The following is a 22,267-nucleotide window of genomic DNA, read 5'->3' as shown; positions in this document are numbered from 1 at the left end:
GTCTGTTGTTTCAACTACAGAAAAAAAAAAAAGGAAGAAAATATGACTTGAATTCATTTCCTTGTCTTTATTTACTTACATATGGGTCCCGAGTATTGACATACAACAATTACGTTACACATGTTTAACTCAGAAACCAATACTATACAGAATTTCAAACAATGTTTTATTTAATCCATGCGGTAGATTGTTCTCGTTTCATCAGCTATGATCAGGTGGAAATGTTAGTTAATTATTATGTAATTCTAAGCTATTATTACCTGCAGTGAGGATTGAACTTTTAACCTCCACATGGACCTGTGGCACAATCGATAGAAGTGTCCATCAACAATCTGTCCTAAATAGTACTTTTCTAGAGTTTGAAGGTTGAATCCTTCCAACAGGTGATAAGTCAAACATTTCAGCTTTTATGCAGAATTCCTGCTATATTATAAAATAAAAATAAAGAAGAATCTGCATGATGTAACGAAAATACTATATTCCAAAAATCCTGTAAATTGATCAAGTTTATTTTTAAATTAAAAAAAAATAATTAAATAAAATTTTATGAGCAATCGAGTGTCCATCTTGTCTGTCATTTTGAAAGCAATCTAAAATAAAAAACAAAGGGAGACAACTCAATAATTCAAACTTGATATATTTATGTTGCAATGTCTACAAATTCCCATTAATCACTTCAAAATTTTTTTTTTTTTTTTAAATAAAACTACTTGATCAATTTATGTGATTTTTTGAATATATTTTCATTATTAAACTTACCGTTACGAATAAGTCTGACTCGCCTTCACTTGGAGACTTATAAAGAGTCACCGACTTTTCAAGAATAGTGACACTCATCCTGGCTTCTTTTTTAATTCAAATTTAGTGTTTATGTCCTAAAAAGAAAAAAAAAACATTGTAATAATATCTTAGTATGATGAAGATTTGGTATCTGTCTGTAACCAAAACTATAGCACAATTATTCAAGATATTCATATTATTTTTTTGAATCTTAAAATGACTGTCTTGTTTCAATTGTTTTCTATTCAATGTAAAGTTTGATTTCCACCAAAAGGTCTCTCGTGCCTATCGGCAGAGCCACAAATTCAATGACTATAACATCATATGGACAGGAGATGGGAGGGGGTAACAGGAGCATTTATATGTTGTGGGTGGTGACCAGTGATGCCTTAGAATAGGATCCTGGTGATCGAGCAGTGGGTAGCCTGGTTGCATCAATGGTTACGTGACTTGCAACACTCCACTTTGACCTTCGTGGCTTATCTCAACTACAGGGTGGTCAAAAAGTCAGGTAACATGTTAAAGGTAGAAAAAACAATATGATCCATTATAATCTCTATTCGTTTAATATTATTTGTTTAAATATTTGAGTGTAATATATAAACTACCCCTCCTGATTTCTGGCTTTGGGGCTATGTAAAGGATAGCGTTTATGGCAAGAAGCCTGATACAATAGCGTCTTTAAAGTTATTTATTGAAGAGGAGATTGCGCGGATATCAGCTGACATGATTACACGTGTTACACAATCAGTGGTTAATCGCTTCCAGCGATTGAGAGAGAGAAATGGACGACAATTAACAAAATAAACATATTTCATGTTTGTTTCATTTTATATTTCAATGTATGATACTTAAATATACGTGTATTGCTAATATCGTTTTTCTTTAAAATGTTACCTGTCTTTTTGACCACCCTGTAGATGAGAGTTTCCAGATTATTAAACTATTTAATCGGGAGATCCTATTTATTAAAAAAAACGATAGACGGTAATAACATACTACGAACATTAAATTAGTATATAGATACACTAATTTAATATTTGTAGTATGTTATCACCTTCTAACCTCTTTTTAATAAATAGTAAGACGCAATGTAAAAAAAAAAAATTAAAATAAACAAAAAAATGGGCTATACATGGAACTAAATTATACCTTCTTAGTCTTCTGGTTAGGATCGAAGAGTAGTTTCTGTTCTGTCTAAAGATAGCATAATGATATTGTGGGGTCTCCATTCACGCCGGGCGTCCATACAATGAAAATATGTCAGACTCCTATAAGGATATTGGAGATAAACCGTGATAACCAGATATATTCTGACAACCAGATTAACCAGATTACTTAGATAAATATTTCTACAGTTTTAACAAAAGGGCTACAATAATATCGTGGGGTTTCCATTCACACTGAACGTCTACAGAATGCCAAGCAGCAGTATATTACATATGAAAGACGCCACTGTTGAATTTCCACATATCCCGCTAGTATAAAATAATTATCCGTAAAACAAACCAAAAGATCTCAATTCATTTATAAGCATCTATTGTTAATTTTCAATTTGTATTATTTACACAAGGAAGTACAGCTTAGCTGAGTAAAAGAGATGTCTGATTTGCAAAAATTATTTTTGAAAAGTAAATACAGAAAGTTCCACTTATGGAATTGGTAACCAAGCTCACAAATCTTTCTGCTGTACAAATAAATTTCAGTTTACATCTAATTTGTCCACCACGTTTTAGTCGTGAATGCCCAACAGTCTTTGTTTTATTCTTGTTCAATTATATGCGGGGACACTTTGGTGATCGTCTCATCAGCAGGAGGTGTGCTCCTAAACCGGCTTCACACTCACTGAAATATAACTCCCTACCCTAGATTTTTTTCCTGTGGAATTATCTCAAAAATAATGTCTAATAAAACAATCCCCAGACTATTCTAAGAGAAAAGCGTGTCAAAATTATTCATAATTTTACCTGCCATATCTAAATGTACTTATTATGTATCTCTATTATAGGAAAGGAACTTTGTGTGTGTGTACGTGCAAGAGAGTTTGTTCATATGGACTTGAAAACATCTGGTCCAATAGTAATGTTCTTAGGTTTTGTGTTGGAATGTCTTCGATAATCGAAATAACCCGATGAAAGAAGAAACAGGCGATTTTCAAAGTTAACACTTTACATAGCCTAACATTACAAGTGAATTTTAGAAGTTTTTTTTTTACCACACAAGCTGAAAGGCCCGGCATATAAAATCAACAGTAGGTTTTTTGATATGACAGGCATGTTTGAAATGAATGTTTCTGTTTAAAACAATTGTACTTGACTTTTGCATTTCAAATTTAAACTCAAGCCATTACCACTGCACAAGCAATAAGGCCAGGCATATAAAATCAACAGTAGGTTCTTTGATATGACAGAGGTACGTTCAAAATGAATGTTTCTGTTTAGAGCACAATTGAAGCATGATACTTGACTTTTGCATTTTAAACTTTGATTCATGCTATTATATACAAAAACAGTGCAATGTAGACTATGATGTATTATGGACTGTCAGTGCAGGGAAACCCATGAAGCTTCCTCCTGATGCAACATGAATGGTCCCCAATGAGAGCAGGCAATTAATCAATCTGATTGAGAAATGGGCGATTTGAACAATTTCCATGACAATAAAAATATGGGAGTGTTAAACATGCGTTCATCATCATTCAATCCCGGGCAACATCTAGTCTCCCTGGTTTATAAATAATCTTCTATATATAAAGAGCAAAATATGTGTGCGTGTCTCGCAAAAACTTCGACAGACGCATTGGAATGTGACAAAGCCGGTATCATTTTAAACCTTCATCTTTCAGACGATAAATATCGAAAAATTGGGAAAAAACATTAATTCCTTCACCCTCAACTGGCCAGTTTTTTTTACAAGTCATCGTCTGCTTTCGATTGACTAGCCTTAATTTCAATGGTCGTGACTTCCGGTTTTGCCACAGAGGCATCAGCTAAGACGTTATATTTTTTTTAACCTTTTTCTTTTTCACATTACAGGTTCGAGCCTGCCTGCCTACTTCCACTTTTTTTTTTTTTTTTTAACACCTCTCTCCACCCGGGCTGCCTACTGTTGTTTTGATTTCCCCCCCCCCTACCCGCTTGCTACTACCATTTTTTTTTTTTTCCGAGGTTTCTTACTACACCACCTGGTAACACCCAGGCAAAGCTGGGTACCCCCGCTAGTAAAGCAATAAAACGAAGACTGTTGGACATCCATAACTGAAGTTTGGTGGACAAGTTAGGCATAAACCGAAGTTTATTTGTATTAAATATGACTGAGTACAGAATTGTTATCTTTTTTTTTTTTTTCAGTTTTTTTCTTTGAAGATTGTAATGCTGGGTATGGGGTATTGCACTTGGTTCACCAGGAATATTAGTTAGGGTTAGGGTTCTCCTTCAGAAGCCCTGTGGCACCTATAATAACTGGTATGATTGATATCTACCTAACATTCCAGTTTCTTTTCATATCATACATGAGACCTTGATATTTGGTCTGTTTCTCCCTTTCAGCACTGTTCAGACCTCCATCATTAGGGACACTCACTTCAACTAAGGTTGCTACTCTCTCTAACTTATTCCGTCAGGTTTGACAGCAGCATTTTCGCTTGTCTGTGCACAGTCTAATCTAGTAAAGCATAATATAATCTTTGAGATAACTTCACAGATGAAAACTAGAGGCTTAGGGTTCGGTGAGTGTTAAGTCTTCTACTGATGATATGATCACCAAAGTTTCCCCCCACATATTATTGTACGGCATGACTAAAACTTGGTGGAAAACTCACACAGACTGAAGTTTATTTGTCCCTAATATGCGTGGATTGCAGAAAGAATTTAATTTTATGACCAATTCCATGGGTAGGATTTGTTCATCCTACATAATTAACAGACCCGAGAATAAATTTTATAAAATATTTGTTGCCCGTTTTGTTATTTTACTTGTACCCGTGGAAGAGTGGTGGTGGGTGGGTGGTGGTTATCATACCACCGCCGCAATGCCACATCACTGTACTTATTCTACAAGTACTTTAATAGAATATGCTCTGTTGAACTCATAGCATGTGTTCTCTCAACGTACATACTCCAGACTAACTTAACAAGCAGCAAAATCCCACCTCTTCAATGTTGAGGTCTCTAAATGTCGGAAAGCCTGCTACTCTAATAGTTTCTCCCCTCAGACTCCCTTATCCTCTCTCAACCTACCAGTAATTCTGGCAGTTAAATAGAAAACATGGCCTCCCAATGCTGATGTCACTTGGAAACATAAAATTGCAACATCAGGATATAGGAAACACAATTTAATAGTTTTCAATGCAAAAAAAAAAAAATAAAAATAAAAAATATAGAAAAAAAACCAGACTTTGTTTTTTGTGTCTTTTCTTTTTCAGACAATTTTTTACTAAAATCTTTTGCATTTAACAAGAATTTAAATAAAACAAATAAAAAATAAAGCGTAGCTAACAAAAAGGAAGTTGTGACTGAAAATATAAAGTATATGAAATGTAATTAAAAATAAATTAAAATAAATAAAAATAATATTTAAATGAACGAGTCTCTTTCGAAAGATTTCAGTAATAAATTGTCTGAAAAAGAGAAGACGCCAAAAACAAAATAAATAAAAAAGTCTGTATTTTTATTTCTTTATTTTTGCATCAAAAACTATTAAAACGTATTTCATTTCCTATATCCTGATTTCACGATTTTAAGTTTCCAAGTGACGTCAGCATCAGGCGGCCATGTTTTCTATTCAACCTACGAAAGCCCAGATTGCCATAATTCCACTGCACTTCTTGTTTAGCTAATACTTACAAGTAGCACAAAAACTCAAATTGCACCAGACTTCCTTCCCACAAATTGATCAGGGAAACTTTCCTTTTTGAGGATCTTTACAATACTAATCATCACTTTGATCTTTGTGACATTCATTCTCAGAACTTTCACTTTCCATAGAAGTTTCACAGGCAAGAACTAAATCATCAGCATATAACACCTCTTCTGGACAAACTCATACAAACTCATCAGACAATATTTCTTAGAAATGAAAAGCAACAGATTCAGTACAGATGTACGACGACATTAACATTGTCATTAAATGTGCTGTTAATTCTAACACAATTTTGAATATTTCTGTAGATTGCTTGAACAACCTTCACCAACAACTCGTTTGCCTTGATTTACACAAAGCGGACTACATAGCTTTTCTTGGCATTGTCAAAATCATTCTCCAGATCCATAAAAGCAAAATACACGTTCTCCATCTTAACAAGATATTTCTTTTGCATTTGTCTCAGGATAAATATAGAAATATAGCAGCAGTAGGATTTTGTTCAGGTATAAACACCAAATTTTATTTCATTTATGTTTATTTGATTTATTTTTTGTTCAGTTATTCTCTCAATTACTTTCAGGACCTGATCCGTCAACGCAACTGCAAAGAGTCACCAACCTAATAGGTCCTGAACTATCAACTAAACTCCAACCTCTGTCCCATCACCTAAACATGGCATCCTTATGCCTGTTTTACAAGTATTTCAATGGTAAATGGACTGCTACAATTTGGAATTCTCTCCCAAGCCACTGCTTCCCCGACTGTACTGACATCATTACCCAACTCCATAAATAGTATGCCTGCAAAGTATTTGGTCCCAAATAGTAGTCCAAAGTGGCCCTGTGTGTTGTTTGGGGAGAAACGTCAACAAAAAAAAAAAAAAAACAATTTTTTTTTTACTCTTTTTTCATCCAAACAAGGTATGTTACCACTTGAAATGTAAGGGGCAACAATTTCGGATTGTGTCTAACAGGGGACTGTGGGGACATGTCTATTCACATTACACCCAAACTTCTGTAAGTTAGTACACTCAGGGAAGCAGAGAAAGTATTGCAAAGTCTAGCAGTCTGAAGGATGAAACTATTAGAGCAGAAGACTTTCCAGCATCTAGAAACCTCCACAGTGAAGGAGTGGGATTTGCTTATCAGATTAGTTGGGAGTATGTACATCAAGGGAACACAAGTACTATGAGTTTATTAGAGTGCATTCCATTACAGTACTTGTAAAACAGGCATAGTGATGCAACATCATGGTAATGGGTCAGAGGTCGGAGATTGGTCAATAGTGCGGGACTTATTAGATTTGAGATTTTTTTTTTTTTTTATTTGGACAATGCTTAGAGTGAGAAATAATTGGTAGATGCTCCAGCCCAGATTTGGCAGCTCCATACATGGTCGAATGGTGGCTTTGTAGAGATATAGGATACTCTCAGGTGTGAGTAATTTTCTAGCATGGTAGAGGATTGGTTGGTTGTTTTTGTTTTACGGCATATCAACCCTTTTCAGGTTATTTAATGCCGAATCTAGTTATTTTGAGGAACGATTTTTAATGGAGTATATATATTTTTTTTTAGTCAGATTCTATTCAACCCATAGCTGGGACCCTAACAGGTACTACCACTCCAGGTCAGAATGGACCTGGGAGCAATGGCAATTAAAGGGTGGCTGCACACTCCCCAAGGCCCGCAAGTTGGGGGCCTCACCATCGGATATAATTTTAGGTCATATCCAGGACCAAGCATGGTAGAGGGGGCCCATGTTCTTTGCAGCAGCTTTGGCAATGTTCTCAATGTATTTGTTCCAACTCATTTTGCCTGTGAATGTCAAGCCGAAGACTTTGATGGATGGGCTCTCAGTTAAGGTGTCATTTGTCATGGCAGTGCAATGGATGAGAAGGTTAAGAACAATATAAATAATTAAATAACTCCTTTTGCTGTTATAAAAAAAAAAAAAGTTGTTTTTCTTTTCATGCGGTAGTTTTTGTGGGGCTTTTTTTGTTGTTGTTGTTTTTTATTCTTACGTACTATTAAAATTTCATGATAGTTCCAGCGTTCGATATAAAGCGTGCAAAGAAAGTCTGTGCGCAAACAGTTGAAACGTAATAACGTCAACCAAGAGGAAACCAGGTGCTTATCAAGTTATTGAACCACGCTATTTTTAAATAGTATTTTGAAGTTAAGTTAAAGTTTTACAATATATTTTTTTATTTACATTGTTAGGCGAAAGTACAGAATAGTTACAAAACACCCTCCTCTCCCCATGTTAAGAATGGCTTCCTAAATAATAACGTTATTATTTCAGCACGGGTCAATCAATAAGTGCATAAGTATCGGAAATCAGACCAAAATTGTAAATAATAATGAAATTTAGTACTGTTTATGTTTTATTATAATAAACATTATTGAAATCTGTTGTAACTATTTTTTCATAACTAAGTATTATTACAAATAAAAAGACAACCAGCGATAAGTAATGTGGTAAAATAATTGTCATTGTTTTTATTAACTATGAATAATTATTGTCTCGTTTTTACTTTAGAATGGGAAGTTGTCAAATCAAGGGCGATAACTTGTTTAAAATTATTTTTAAAACATTTTTACTGGCTAGTTAAAGGAAAACAACTTTGCCATTGGAAGAAACAAAAGTTATTTTGTTTGCTTGAAATGGAAACAAAAGCATTTTGATTGCCACTCGGACTTGTGGTTACTCATTCTCAGAATTTCTCGAATGTTTTAGCGTCCCAAATAATTGTATGAACAAAATGAATGAATCTTAGTAAAATAGTTACCTCCCTTAGAACAATCAATTTAACTTTTTTTTTTTTTTTTTTTACTATTAACTGATTATTTATTGAGCTCAAAAAATGCAATCGCCTAAAGTATTAAAACGAACATTTTAAAATTAATTGGTAATCATGCACTTATTGATCAGTGCTGAAATAATAACGTTATTATTTAAAAAGCCATTCTTAACATGGGGAGAGGAGGAGGAGGGTGTTTTGGACCTATTCTGTACTTTAACCTTACAATTGAATAAAAAAAAACATAAAACTTAAATTAAACTTGGAAATACGATTTAAAAAATAGCGCGGATCAGTAAGTGCATTATCACCAATTATTTTTTTTTTTAATAGCCGCTTTCCAGAATAGCCAACAAAGAAAAATAAAAAATTTAAAAAAAATACAGAAGGAGTAAAAAGAATGAATACACAACAAATAAATGTTACCAAAGATAAGTTACTCTCCCATCTAACTGGATAGGTTTTTTGTGTGTTTTAACTTATTTTAAAGTGCTTTTTATTTAAAAATGAAGGTCGTGTAAAGCCTGTTAAATTAGAAAAAAACAAAAAACAAAATAGTGGTCTCAGTCTAGCCTAGATAATCGCTCAAAAATCGAAAATTAAACAAAATACTGCAAGGAAAACACCTAATAAATATCATCAATCGAGTAAAATGTAATGTTCAACTAGTTTAATTTTCGATTTGGGGGGCGATTATTGAGGCTCAACTATGGCTTGAATAAGCATATTGTTTTTCTAACTTCACACTCTTTACATTACCTTAAATTTTAAGTTATAAACACTTTAAAGCAAGTTAAAACACAAAAAAAAATACTTATCCAAGTAGGTAGAAGTGTAACTTGACTTGCTTTTGGTAACATTTATTTATTGTGTTTTTACTTTTTTCACACCCCTTTTTGCCTTGTTAGCTGTTCTGGAAAATCTATCTACTATTCTATAAAAGGAACTTTGTGTGTGAGAGTTCGTTCCCTATGGACTCAAAAGTGGTTGATTTTTATGAGATTTCACACAAAGGTACTTTATATGCCCAGCAGTGTCTTTAGATAGGTTTTGTATCGGAATGTATTCGATAAGTATCAAAAATCAATATTTGAAATAATCCAATAAAAGAAGGAAAGCACGATTTTGACCAAAGTCGACACCTTACACAGCCTAAAATCACAAGATAATTTTAGAGGTTTCATTATCACACAAGCTAAAAGGCCCAACATAAAATCAACAGTAGGGTCTTTGATGTGACAGAAGTACGTTCCAAATGAATGTTTCTGTTTAAAGCACAATTGGACCATGATATTTGACTTTTTCATTTTGAACTTTAATTCAAGCCATTATCACTGCACAAGCAGTAAGGATATCCATATGAAATCAACAGTAGGGGCACGTTCGAAATGAATGTTTCTGTTCAAAGCACAACTAAAGTATGATACTTTACTTCTGCATTTTAAACTTTAATTCAAGCCATTATATATAAAAAAAAAAAATCCTATAAAATCAACAGTAGGTTATCTACAGAACCATGTAGACTATATAATGTATTGTGGATTAAGTCACTGTGCGAGGCAAGCGTCCTCTCAGCCGGTGTATCGCGATGGGTCCCTGACTAGAGCAAGCAATCAATCGATTTGATTGAAAAATGGACTATTGCATCGATTTCGGTGACAATAAGTCAAATAATTCAATTCCTCCATTTCCAGAATTCATTGTTGTTTCTTCGTAAATAAGGTAGCCATTTTGATTTGTTGGGGGGAAAAAAAAGAAGATTCTTACTTCATGACTTGTCAAAATTTTCAAGGAATTTAGAAGCATTTAAACCGACGCTTTGATTTCTGGCTTCAAAATTCTTAGTAAATCATCATATATTGAAAAAATGTAAAGTTTTGGAAGTAATTTACGTTCGATCATTTTATAAAATGAGATTTAAACATTATTTGGACAAAAAATATTTTATTTTATGAAAATTTAGCTGAATTAATAATGTAATCATAAGTGAAATTGACTTATAACGGCCCCTAAAAGTTTAATGCAAAGTAAAAATTTATTATTAAAAAGAAAAAAAAATACTTATGCAGAGTATGGATCGTGCTATCGTCGGTATATTCCGGGCAGGTTACGGACACCGCCAAGAAGTGTCAAAATGCTTAGCCAATAAAATCGCAGCAGCCGACAATTGGCAAACGGCATCCCTTGTTTATTAAATCATTAGATGAAAGTAGATAATAGTTTTTTTTTAAAAAGTATCAAGAATAGCTATCTAAAATAATAACTTTATTATTTCAGCACGGTCCGTAAAGAGCACAAGTACTTTTTAACTCGTTATTATTATTGTTGAAATTACCATACGATGATTGTTTTCGATTATAATTTTTTTTTCTTCCCCCCCCCCCCATTAATTTTTAATTGCTTGCTAGCATTTTAAGCATTTTCAGTAAAGGAAAACAAAGTTTTCGTTCGGCACTTTCCGGTGGTTTACTTAATCTGATAACGATAACTCAGTTTCTATTATGCATAAGTACAAAAAAAAAAAAAAAAAAAAAGTATCAATATGTAACAATGTACCAACCAGTACCAGTACCACCACTCAAAAATGTGTAACAAACATATTTTGGTTCCCTCTATATTATAAAATAAAGAAAAATTGTACGACGTACGTACTCGTGACGAAACAAAAATATCATATTCCGAAAATCATAAATCGATCAAGTATTTTTTAGTTTTCAAAATGAGAATCAAATTTTATGAGTATTCTAGAAGTTACTATGCTACCTGCCATTTTGAAAAGAAAATATTTAAACAATGTAAGGGAGATAACTCAACAATAATACATGCTAGATTTATGGTGTAATGCCTACGAATTCACATTAATCGTATTAAAAATCGATTTTCTTTATTACATAAAAAAAAAACTTGATGAATTTAGCTGATTATTTTAATATGACATTTTCGTTTAGTCACGCGTACATACATCATATGAAACATTCCTTTAACAAAAAAAAAAAAAAAATAGTGCTAATGCAGAGAGTGATCCGCGCTATTTTTTAAATCGTATTTCCATGTTTAATTAAAGTTTTGTTTTTTCAATTGTAAGGCTAAAGTACAGAATAGGTACAAAACACCTTCCCCTCCCCATGTTAAGAATGGCTTTTTAAATAATAACGTTAGTATTTCAGCACGAGCCACTCTGAGTACCAAAATAAAATATGAGGGAATTCTGAACAAAGAACCCAAATTTCCTCCGCTGATAAGGAGGATTTACAGAAGGTTTGTATTCCATTATAAGCAAGCCACATTTCGCCGTGAATAGTAGTTAAAGGGGCATTAAATTGTTGAATAACAAATAAACTTTAATTTATTTTTATACTAAGTCCGGGTGGCAATACCAAAAAGAAAAAAAAGACGGAAACGTTATGCAGACAGTAGACGTAACGGGTCCGTTAAGTCAATTTCACCCTAATCGAGAAATGATACCGTAATAATTAAATTTAAATCTCAAAATACTATTAAAAAATTTTGTTTTTATAAGCGAAACAACATTGAGAGTAAAAAGACTCTCTGGCAATCTCTGTGAGACCTGAGTTTATAAGAATTCATTTAAATAAATAGCCTACCTATTTTTCCCCCTTTACGACGAGATTTTCTCACGTTTGTTACGGTTTTCTTATCTTCTATCTTTGTTTAGTATTTTGGGGGTTGTTTGTTGGTTTTTCGGCAAGTTTACGATGCAACGGAGGCTGTTGTGGAGCGACGGAGCGATCAAGAGATTGCAATCCAAGAAACACGTGTGCGAGTTGATACACACCCACCTTTCTTACCTCGTCATGATGAAGAGTTCCACCACGCCCGGATTGCCAATCGCCATAAAAGTCCATAGCGTATTAAATAACATTAACAGCAAGGTTGCCCGGCATTGCTCGAGATTGAATGAGGAACTCTATGTTCTTTTGCGCCTAGCCCATGACACCATATTAGATTTTTTAGTATTTATACAGATTATGGAGCGTGCTGAAATAACGTTATTATTTAGAAAAAAAAAAAAAATTCTTAACATGAGACGAGCAGAGGGCAGGGCGTTTTAACAATTTAATAAACAAACCGGAAAACTTGAATTTAACTTAGTCCGATCCGTATTCTGCATAAGTACTGACTGCTTTTATATTATGGTTTTCGTTTGTTAATTAGTTTTTTTTTTTTTATATATTCAATTTTGGGACGGTGCCGGTGCATATTTTTTATTTTTATTTATTTATTTATTTATTTTTTTTTTTTGCAAGGGAGTCATCACTTATCAAGAACTGAACACTACTCGAGGATAAGGGTCAATGAATGTAAAGGTGGTAGTTTAGTAATCGTTAATGGTGTGGATTTGGGTAGAATTTGGAGTATTTACGGGAACAGCTCAATAAGAACTTGTTTACATTGGACTTGAAGGCTACCATATTGTAATCGGCCGGAAATCAAGCCAGGGGAACAGTGTTCAACATGCGAGCAGTTCTAGGAAAGAAGCTTTGTTCATTGAATCTGTATTTAGAATTAGGCACAGATAGAGAGTGGGAAAATTGTTGATAGTGGTTATAGCTAGTCGAGTGCTTTTTGTGAAAGCTTAGTAAGGGGGAGACCAAAAATTGGAGCTCGAGCGAACACTTGCCGAGACAGGGTCGCAACGTCTCTTTTATAGGAAAGATGTTGCACAGAAGAGGAACGGGCATACGAAACCGGTTTTGAACTCTATCAAAGCACGAGGGCGCACTATTCCAAGCATCATCTCCTTCCCAGACGTGGCGACATTATATAATTAATTTTATTCAAAATATGGGTTCAAAGAAAAACAAGCGAAATAGGGGCAGTATTCAAACGGTCACTGTGGTTGAACTGAACCGAAATGCAAATTAGAAAAAAAGAAGAAGAAAAAAAGAAGCTGCGTTGAATAAACCGATGCGTGTTCGCTCTCGAGATTTGGCTAGTTATGGTCATGAGTCGATGCCAGGAACAGGAAATTAGAGTTATTTATCTTGTTTAGTTTTATATATAAAAAAAAAAAAAAAAAAAAAAGAAAACAGCATTATGATTTTTACATTTTTTTATTACATTCGTCACTTGTGCATTTTAACATCCCCTTAAAATTTTAGAAAGCCATTCTTGACATAGGATGGGAGGTTTTGTTATCTCTTCCTTTGCCGCGGGCGGAACTATCCTAAAATGAAAACAAAAAACTGTTAAGTCGCATGAGTATTTTTTACTACTTCTGCAATTTACGACCTGTGCTGAAATGATAACGTTAGTATTTAGAAACCCTGAAGACCCTAGAGTGGATGAAACGCGGAATATTCACTGTAGCCTAATCGCCATATATATTTTATAAATTACTAACTAGCTCTACCTACGTATTAAGCACTTTTGAAGTAAATACTCAAAGTTTACACATGAATTTATACTTTCGTATATTAATTTTATGTGAGTAAATTAAGTAGTTATATATATATATATATATATATATATATATATATATATATATATATATATATATTGTCACTAACTGTTAACTTTTTTGATGCAAGTAAGATTAATTTCATATTTGTAGTTTCCTTTAATGCATCAACTTGCAAAATTTATAGTACATTTTGTAAACCTCTTTCTTCTGATAAGAAGAATTGCATTTTTTGAAACTCCATGGAATAAGGTTTTTCTTGTTTATTCGTACTTCTTGTCGGATAATTAAAATTTTGTATATCTTCTTTACAGATTTATAATGGTTTTGTTGTTTTTTTTGTTTTTTTTTGAAAATTTGAATAAATTTTCTATAACAAGATTTTTGTATTTTATATATATATATATATATACTAGCAGACCACCCAGCATTGTCCCGTGATCAAATACACTTAAATATGATTCTTTATTTCATGCAGATGCTGTATTTATTATTATTATTATTATTATTATTATTATTATTATTATAGCTCCCCCAATTTATCGGTAATTGGAGAAGGACCTATGTTTTCAGTGGTGTCCGTGCTTCCGTGCATCCGTTAGTCCGGACTATTGCCAGATAACTGTCCATTAGTTTTTCCTGAAATTTTGCCACAAATTGTATTTCATTAAATAGATGTGCACAGTAAAAAGAATTTTTTTACAAAAATTCTCGTTGAACCCCAAGGGGCTCAAAAGAAGTCAAAAATGTCTCAAAATGGCCAAAAATGGCACATTTTGCCCCATAACTTTTGATCCATCCATTAGATTTTTTTGAAACTTGGCTAAAATGTGGAGCCCATTGTTTTTAATATAAATTCAGTATGGGTGACCCTGGCAAAATTCTGGTTGCATCCCTGAGGACTTTCAGTGCAAAAAACGCCTCTTTTTGTGGCTCTTTTTTCATATTTCTCAAGAAAAACTTGATATATCTGACTATATGGTGGTTTTTCACGGCGTTCAACTCAAACATACATGCGTTAAGGCCTGAAACTGCACCATTATCCATTTACATTGGGATTCGGCGTCCCCAGGGGCTCAAAATAGGTAAAAAATTGCTCCAAAATGGCCCAAAATGACACTTTTTGCACCATAGTGTTTGATACATCCATTAGATTTTCCTGAAACTTAGCCAAAATGTGGAGGCCATTATTCTTAATATAAATTCAGTATGGGTGACCCTGGCAAAATTCTAGTTCGCATCTCTCTGGGACTTTTAGGGCTAAAAAAACATGTTTTTTTGGAGCTCTTTTTTCATATTATTCAAAACTTGATATGTATACCTATATAGTAGTTTTCCATGGTGCTGAATCCAAATATACATGTCTTATGGCGTGAAACTGCATCGATTGTCCATTTACACTGGGATTCGGCGTTCCCAGGAGCTCAAAAGGGGTCACAAATGCCCCAAAATTGCAAAAAAATGACACTTTTTACTCCATAACTTTTGCTCTATTCATTAGATTTTTCTGAAACTTGGCAAAAATGGTCATTCACACTTCTTACATTCATCGTTTCTTCACTATTTTTTTCTGGCGTCATCTCACATGCAGCACAAGAGGGGGACCACACACATGCGGCTTGTTATTATTATTATTATTATTATTATTATTATTATAGAGCTAAAACTCTATTGATTATTATATTGTACCCAATATATAATAGTAATTTCAAAGGTTATATGTGTGTGTGTGTGTGTGTGTGTGTGTGTGTGTGTGTGTGTGTGTGTGACTTGGTTGCCATCAGTTAAAATCGAAACAAAAACATACAGCTTTCCAGCTATATTCGTTATCATCTGATCTAAGTTCAAAAATTTTATAATAACGTTGTTAAATATATAAATGTATATTCGCGCATGCGTAGAAATAACATGTTTAGTTGACTTTCTGTCTGCCAAATTCCTTTTTCTTTTTTTTTCAATTTTGACCCCTTAGCAACTATTTTTACCAGCTAAAAACCAAATCGAATTTGTATCTCCCTTGTTTTATTTGTTTGTTTTTTGTTAGTTTTCTCAAAATAAAATTTTAAAAATGGAAACTGTTCTGGACGTTTTCTCATTATTCCTAGTATTACTCCAGTTTATAAAGAAAGCCGAGGGAATTTACCTGCTTTCCACTGCAGCAAGATTAGATATTAAGTCAGTTAAATGGTGAGGTGGAGGGGGGGTCTATTTACTTTGAGGGGAGGTTGGATCCGGAAAGTTATAAACTTGGTTTCAGGAGGTGTACCTTTGTGAGGTGATTTATTACCGATTGCCTGAGACATCCTTATCGGGGAATGCAAAGAGGTTAATTTCCAGCTATTTTTATACTCAACCAGAGTAGCCTCTTGTGGGAGCTATATTCTCTCTCTCCCATGCCTTGTTCCGGTGCTTGTGCAGTATACTGAGTTTTTGACTAAATGCATTTCAGGTAAAAACACTATTATGTACTAACGTGTCACGTCGAATTAGTATAAATCCCAAAAATTACGGAAAAAATAATCCAGTAGATGTCCTAGCTGTACTTTTCAGAAAAAATCGTTGAGACTAGCAATGAGACACTTTATTTTTTTCAAGAGTGGATTTCAAAGAAAACAAGGGAGGTAAGTCAGTTTTTCATACAGAATCGGTTGCACAACTCTTCAACATTAAAACATACGATAAAACTACATAATTCGATACATTTTATTTTTACTTGTAATTATTTTTCTGCGGGATCATTTTTCGTAATTTTTTACATTTATATTAATTTCAACATGGCACGTCAATATGTTTTTGCATGAAATACATTTGTTCGAAAACCCGGTAGACTGCAATCCCTTGCTGCGGTCGGAAGCAAGGAAATGCTGACTTTGCACCTGTGAGATTCATGTAGCACTGCACACTTACCTGTGCTGAACGAAGTCACTATCATTCTGTCTATCTATCTACGAGAAGGAATGAGGCAGCAAATAAAGAAGAAGAGAGACAATATGGTATTTCCTCTACAACAAGGAAGCAACGTAAGCAGAAAAAAATGTGTCTGCATATGTAGAAGAGGGTTACGGTGGGGGAAGAATAGCTCAAATTACGTTACAAGGAGCCATACTGGTTCTGCTTGAATGTTTCATATACTAATTTATATTCCTCAGAAACGTTAGTGGTGGGAGTTCAATCCCAGATTAAGACATTTTTTTTTATGGGTGGTATATTTTTAGCTTGCCTTTTTTATTTATTTATTTATTTATTTTATTTTATTTTATTTTTATTAATTTATTTACTTATTTATTTTTATTTATTTATTTTATTTATTTATTTTTTTTTTAGTACTCCTAAAGTGAACAACGAGCCCTACTTAAGACTAGCAGAATCCGCCTCGGCATTACTCGGGATTGACTGATGAACCATAAATAAAAAATAATTAAAAAAAATGTTTTTTGTGGATTTGGCTGCATATAAACTAATCAAGTAGTTTTATTTTTAAAATTAAGAAAATCAAATTTTACTAGTTAGTATCTTAGAAGTGACTGTTCTATCCACCATTCTGAAAAAAAAAATCTAAAAAAAAATAAAAGGGAGATAACTCAGCAATCATTCATACTAGATTTATAGCAGAATGCCTACGAATTCACATTAATCGCTTAAAAAAAATTTCTTTATAAAAACGAACTTGTCCTTTTAAATCTTGTTAAAGTTCAGCTTATGCCTTTGAACCAAAAGAGGACGTCTTTCTTAATCAGAATCCCTGAACCTTGGAATAGATTTCCAATTGAGTTAATAAACGCAACAATTCAAGATGAATTTGACAAGTGATGTGCTATTGTGGCCTCTTTTGGGTGCTAATGCAGAGAGTGATCCGCGCTATTTTTTAAACCGTATTTCCAAATTTAATTAAAGTTTTATGATATGTTTTTTTTATTCAATTATAAGGTTAAAGTACAGAATAGATACAAAACACCCTCCCCTCCTCATGTTAAAAATGGCTTTTCAAATAATAACGTTATTTCAGCACGGATCAATAAGTGCATGAGTACCCTCTTTTGTATAAATTTCTGATCACTCTTTCTCTACATAGCAATTGAAGCACAATTGTTTTTGTTTTTGTTTTTTGTTTTTCTTTTTTCTTTTTTTTTTGTTTATTTTTTATTTTTTTGGCAAATAAATTGAACTGAATCAAAACCAAAGGCAGGTTCGAGTGAAATCAATGAAAAGATCATGAGGACAAACTGACTTAATTAGCATTATTTGAATTACTGTTATCAACTTGAATATTATGCTCACAAGATTTCAGCCGATGTAACCTCTGACCTTTAGGTGCCTCTTGTCTAACTTAGGAATGTTTATGTCAAACTCAGAAATCCGTACGGAATTCCATTTGAAATTCTCTCCAGATTTCCAAGTTTGACAAGATGCGTCTGAAAAAGGTCAAAGGTTACATTAACAGAAACGTTGTTAGAGCAACATCCAAGATGAGAATAGTATATTTTATTTATTTATTTGCGGACTATTATTCGTCAGACGAAGGCCAGAGGAATAGTTGGCCGAAACGTCGTGAAACAACAACTGTAAAAGATGAGGAAAATAGTCCGCAAATAAATGAAATATACAAGTGACTCATCTCAAAAGAATTCCAATAATTAAATGATGCATGAGAATAGTAGTCCAAACAATCCAAATAATCTGTCCTCATCTCCAAAATTCTGAAGCATAAAACCGACACAAGTTTGATACATAAATCTAAGAAACGTTTTAAGTTAATACTCTAATACAGCCTAGCACCACAAGTGCATTTAAGAAGTTTTATCACCGCACAAGCAGAAGGGCCCAGCATATAAAATCAATAGTAGATTCTTTGATAAAAAAGGGGAGTGTTCAAAATGAATGTTTTTGTTTAGAACACAATTGAACCATGATACATAACTTTTGCATTTTAAACTTTAATTCAAACCATTATGTATAAAAATAATTTCATAAAATCAACAGTAGGTTTTCTACAGTATAAAATAGACAACAATGTATTGTGGACTAAGTCACTGCGAGGAGGCATGTGAAGCTTCCTCCTGATGAATCATGATGGGTCCCCTACTAGAGCAGGCAATCAGTCGATTTTAATGAAAAATGGACAAATTTCGCTGATTTCGATGACAACAAACGCATTGGAAGGGTGAAGCATTTGTTGATCCTAATCCAATCCCAGGCAACGTCGAATCTCCCTGCTAGTATATATATATATATATATATATATATATATATATATATATATAAAACGGACTCTCCAGTCGATTTCGATATATGAACTTCCGCCACAATGACTAAGTTGCTCGGAAATCTACACAGATGATTTGTTTATAGTGATGAAGGCTTTGTGTAGAACCAACCACATTACTGCTAACCTTTGTCGGTGCAGATGACTGCCACAGGACAGAATATGCGGTAGACCGCAGGATTTTACATCAAAGTTATATACATATATATATATATATACTAGCATTTCAGCCCGGCGTTGCCCGGGTGTTTGGAGGTGTATGTTGAGCAAAAAAAAAAAAAGCAGTCAATTATGACCCCTTAACATTTATTGTTTTGGACTCAAATCAAGTTATTAAGTTAGATCCATGTCCAAGGAACCTATATCTAAAATTTCAAATGTTTAGACCCAAAATTGTCGGAGGAGTTTGGTAGAGTTCTCAAAGGTCAAATCGTTGAACGTTGACCCCTTAACAGCCAAATTTCTGGCCGAAAATCGATCACAAAGATTTTCCCAAATCTCAGTACCCTGTATATCAAATTTCGAGTCTGTAGACTTAAAATTAACAGAGTTATTGCGAAGGAAAATGTACACAGATACACACTCAGACACGTTCACTTTTATAGATATATACATATATATATATATATATATATATATATATATATATAAGAGGTATATGTTGTAAAAACAATGATAAAGAGTGCTCAATACGTTAGTAGAGCGAAATATGTTTATTATTACAACCTCAAGTGTATTAACTTAATTAAGTTAATACACTTGAGATTGTAATAATAATAATAATAATAATAATAATATATATATATATATATATATATATATATATATATATATATATATATATATATATAATCTTAATAGTTCATCAGCCTACAGTGACAATTGTTTTTCATTTAATCTCAAGGTAGTCATTTTTAAGTAAACAATCCTGTTAAAATTCAGCTCATGTCTTTCAAAATCCAGTTAGGGATCTTTGGCCCCAAAATCAACAGAAATTAGACCATTCCTGTAATGATCTGGTCCCTGCTGATTGCAATGGGATGTTAGTTCTGTGCAGTTCTAGGTTCATCTTCCCAGGCTTTGCCTTTTGTCTATGATAAGGGATTAGTTTATTGCTAACCGCCTGAGGCGGCTTTTCTGGGGAATGCAGATTGGGTTACCCAGATACTTTTACAAGTCAGTGCCCTTTCCTCGAGGGTGCGGACTTCTCAATCTCACTTTGCAACCTTGGTATCACAGTCTCTTGCAGTAGGAGAGAACAAACCTTCAGCTCGTGTCTTTCAACCATAGATGTGTCTATTTTCTTAATGAGATTCTCATTGATGGCTCCGCTCATGAGAAGAAATTGCATTTGAAACTTTCTTTCTTATCAAATCTTTCTTGAAGTCCATACATTAGATCCATTGCTCTTTCTGCTTCTCATAAAGTTGATAATCTCTATCACTCCAAACACTTTCTCACATCAGAGACTATTCTTTATATAATATTCTGCCTGTTTCTTCCTTAATTAGTCCAGACATTACGAGGCCAAATTGTTAAGTGTTGAGTGATTCTGTAAAACAAAAATGGTGGATCCAGTCAGTAAAGAATCAATGTAGTCCCGATCAGCAGTGGTTCAGTAGTGTCAAGATGCAGACTGATAGCGAACTGACTGGAATCCACAATTCGATATTTTTATAATGAGATCAAAGGCTTCTCATTGGTTGAGTGTCCTAACGCGTAGTTATAAATAAGATCGTCCAAATTCTGAGAGTTATAACCTCCATATTCATCAAAAACATTTTAACACAAATTGCTTCCAAAAAGGTCAATTTCCTGAAATTTGGCTTTAAAAACGTCAGTCTAGCAACTCTGGACTAACCTCTGGTTGATATAGCCTCATTTTCGAATATCATTATAATAATAATATATGATCATTGTTGTCGAATCGATACCTCCATTCAGTCTCGAAAGACAAAGGATACCCCCTGTAGGGACAGCTGCATGTATAATTGTGTGGCAAGAGTTGCGCAATCTCCAACCACACCTCTCCTTAATCGGCACTGCTTGAGTCTAGTAGCAAGGAGAAGTCCAGAACGACTGGAAACAATGGCGAGAGAAGCGGAGAACATATGCAGCACCTGCAAGTCCCAAATGGTCACCCATCTAGTACTGGCCAGGCTCATCGTTGCTTAACTTTGGTGATCTGACGGGAACCGGTGTGTCAAACGTGATTATGCCATATTAATTATCATTGTTGTAATAGTGTGAGAAAGGAACTCATAGTAATTTCAATATGCAGTGGTTTTTCACCGAAGAAAGAAGTCAGTGAAATGTTCTGTAAAAAAGGGAACATTTGAAAGACACAGAGCAAAAAAAAAATGAAGAACATTGTCTGCTAAGAGGTGCTGGACTGAAGGAGTAAATTAAAGATTGTCTCTTACAATGTGATTTTATTATTTGTATTGAACTATGTAGTATAATATTACTTTATGAGTATTGATATTAATTTGGGTCAGTCCTATATTTAAAATACAATGGACATTGTTTTCATAGAAATATTAATAAACTCATGTTTGCTACATGTTATTGGTTTTTCTGCCCGAAAGACTAATTTTTTTTTTTGTGCTATCCAGAAAAAATATCAGCTTTATTAAAACATATTTGTTGATTAAATAAATTTGTCATTCCGTGGAATTTCCATGGGTCCTGCTAGTCTCTATAAATGTACTATCAAATTATATATGGAGTACTGTAATCATATTTGAGCTGGTGAATCTTTGTCCCGTTTGAGATCATCCGAACTAAACCTGTCATTAAGACTGATATTACACGTCCAACAATATACGGCATAATCACGCTGACACAATGACACAACAGTTCTCGTTATATCATCGGAGTTAAGCAACGTTGAGCCTGGTCAGTACTAAGATGGGTGACCATTGGGAAATACCAGGTGCTGCATGTGCTCTTGTTTATCTCGGCGTTATTTCCAGCCGTCCTGACTTCTCCTGGAATCAAGCAGTACCGACTCAGGAGAGAGGAGGTTAGAGATTACGCAACTCCTTGCTTCACAATTTAGCGCGAGTCATCCATCATCCCTCCAGGATAATCAGATGGTCCTCATCATTTTGAGGGATGAACATTCACACATGTATCAT

At 33.7% G+C, this 22,267-nt stretch overlaps 1 protein-coding gene and 1 pseudogene across 3 annotated transcripts in view; both read right to left on the bottom strand.

The window, feature by feature from the left end:
* The window catches only part of LOC145242560 (uroporphyrinogen-III synthase-like), a 203,440-nt gene extending 186,539 nt beyond the window's left edge, over window positions 1-16,901 (bottom strand). Inside the window, exons 1-2 of one of the 3 annotated variants that reach the window (XM_080105650.1) lie at window positions 16,772-16,901; window positions 760-875 (exon numbers count right to left, since the gene is read on the bottom strand). In XM_080105650.1, the coding sequence (XP_079961776.1) occupies window positions 760-837 (78 nt within the window). In that variant the 5' untranslated portion in view covers window positions 838-875; window positions 16,772-16,901. Of the gene's footprint in view, window positions 1-759; window positions 876-10,503; window positions 10,524-12,047; window positions 12,263-16,771 lie in introns of those variants that run through there. The other 2 variants (XM_080105649.1, XM_080105651.1) reach the window with 2 other exon arrangements.
* A 4,334-nt stretch (window positions 16,902-21,235) lies between these two features.
* On the bottom strand, window positions 21,236-21,353 carry LOC145243143 (5S ribosomal RNA; annotated as a pseudogene).
* Window positions 21,354-22,267: the final 914 nt, after the last annotated feature.

This window comes from Euprymna scolopes, chromosome 21 (genome assembly GCF_053919585.1).
Source record: "Euprymna scolopes isolate OS-2025 chromosome 21, ASM5391958v1, whole genome shotgun sequence".
Classification (NCBI taxonomy): domain Eukaryota; kingdom Metazoa; phylum Mollusca; class Cephalopoda; order Sepiida; family Sepiolidae; genus Euprymna; species Euprymna scolopes.
Note: the sequence above shows the minus strand (reverse complement) of the source record. Positions and strands in the feature narration are given on the sequence as shown.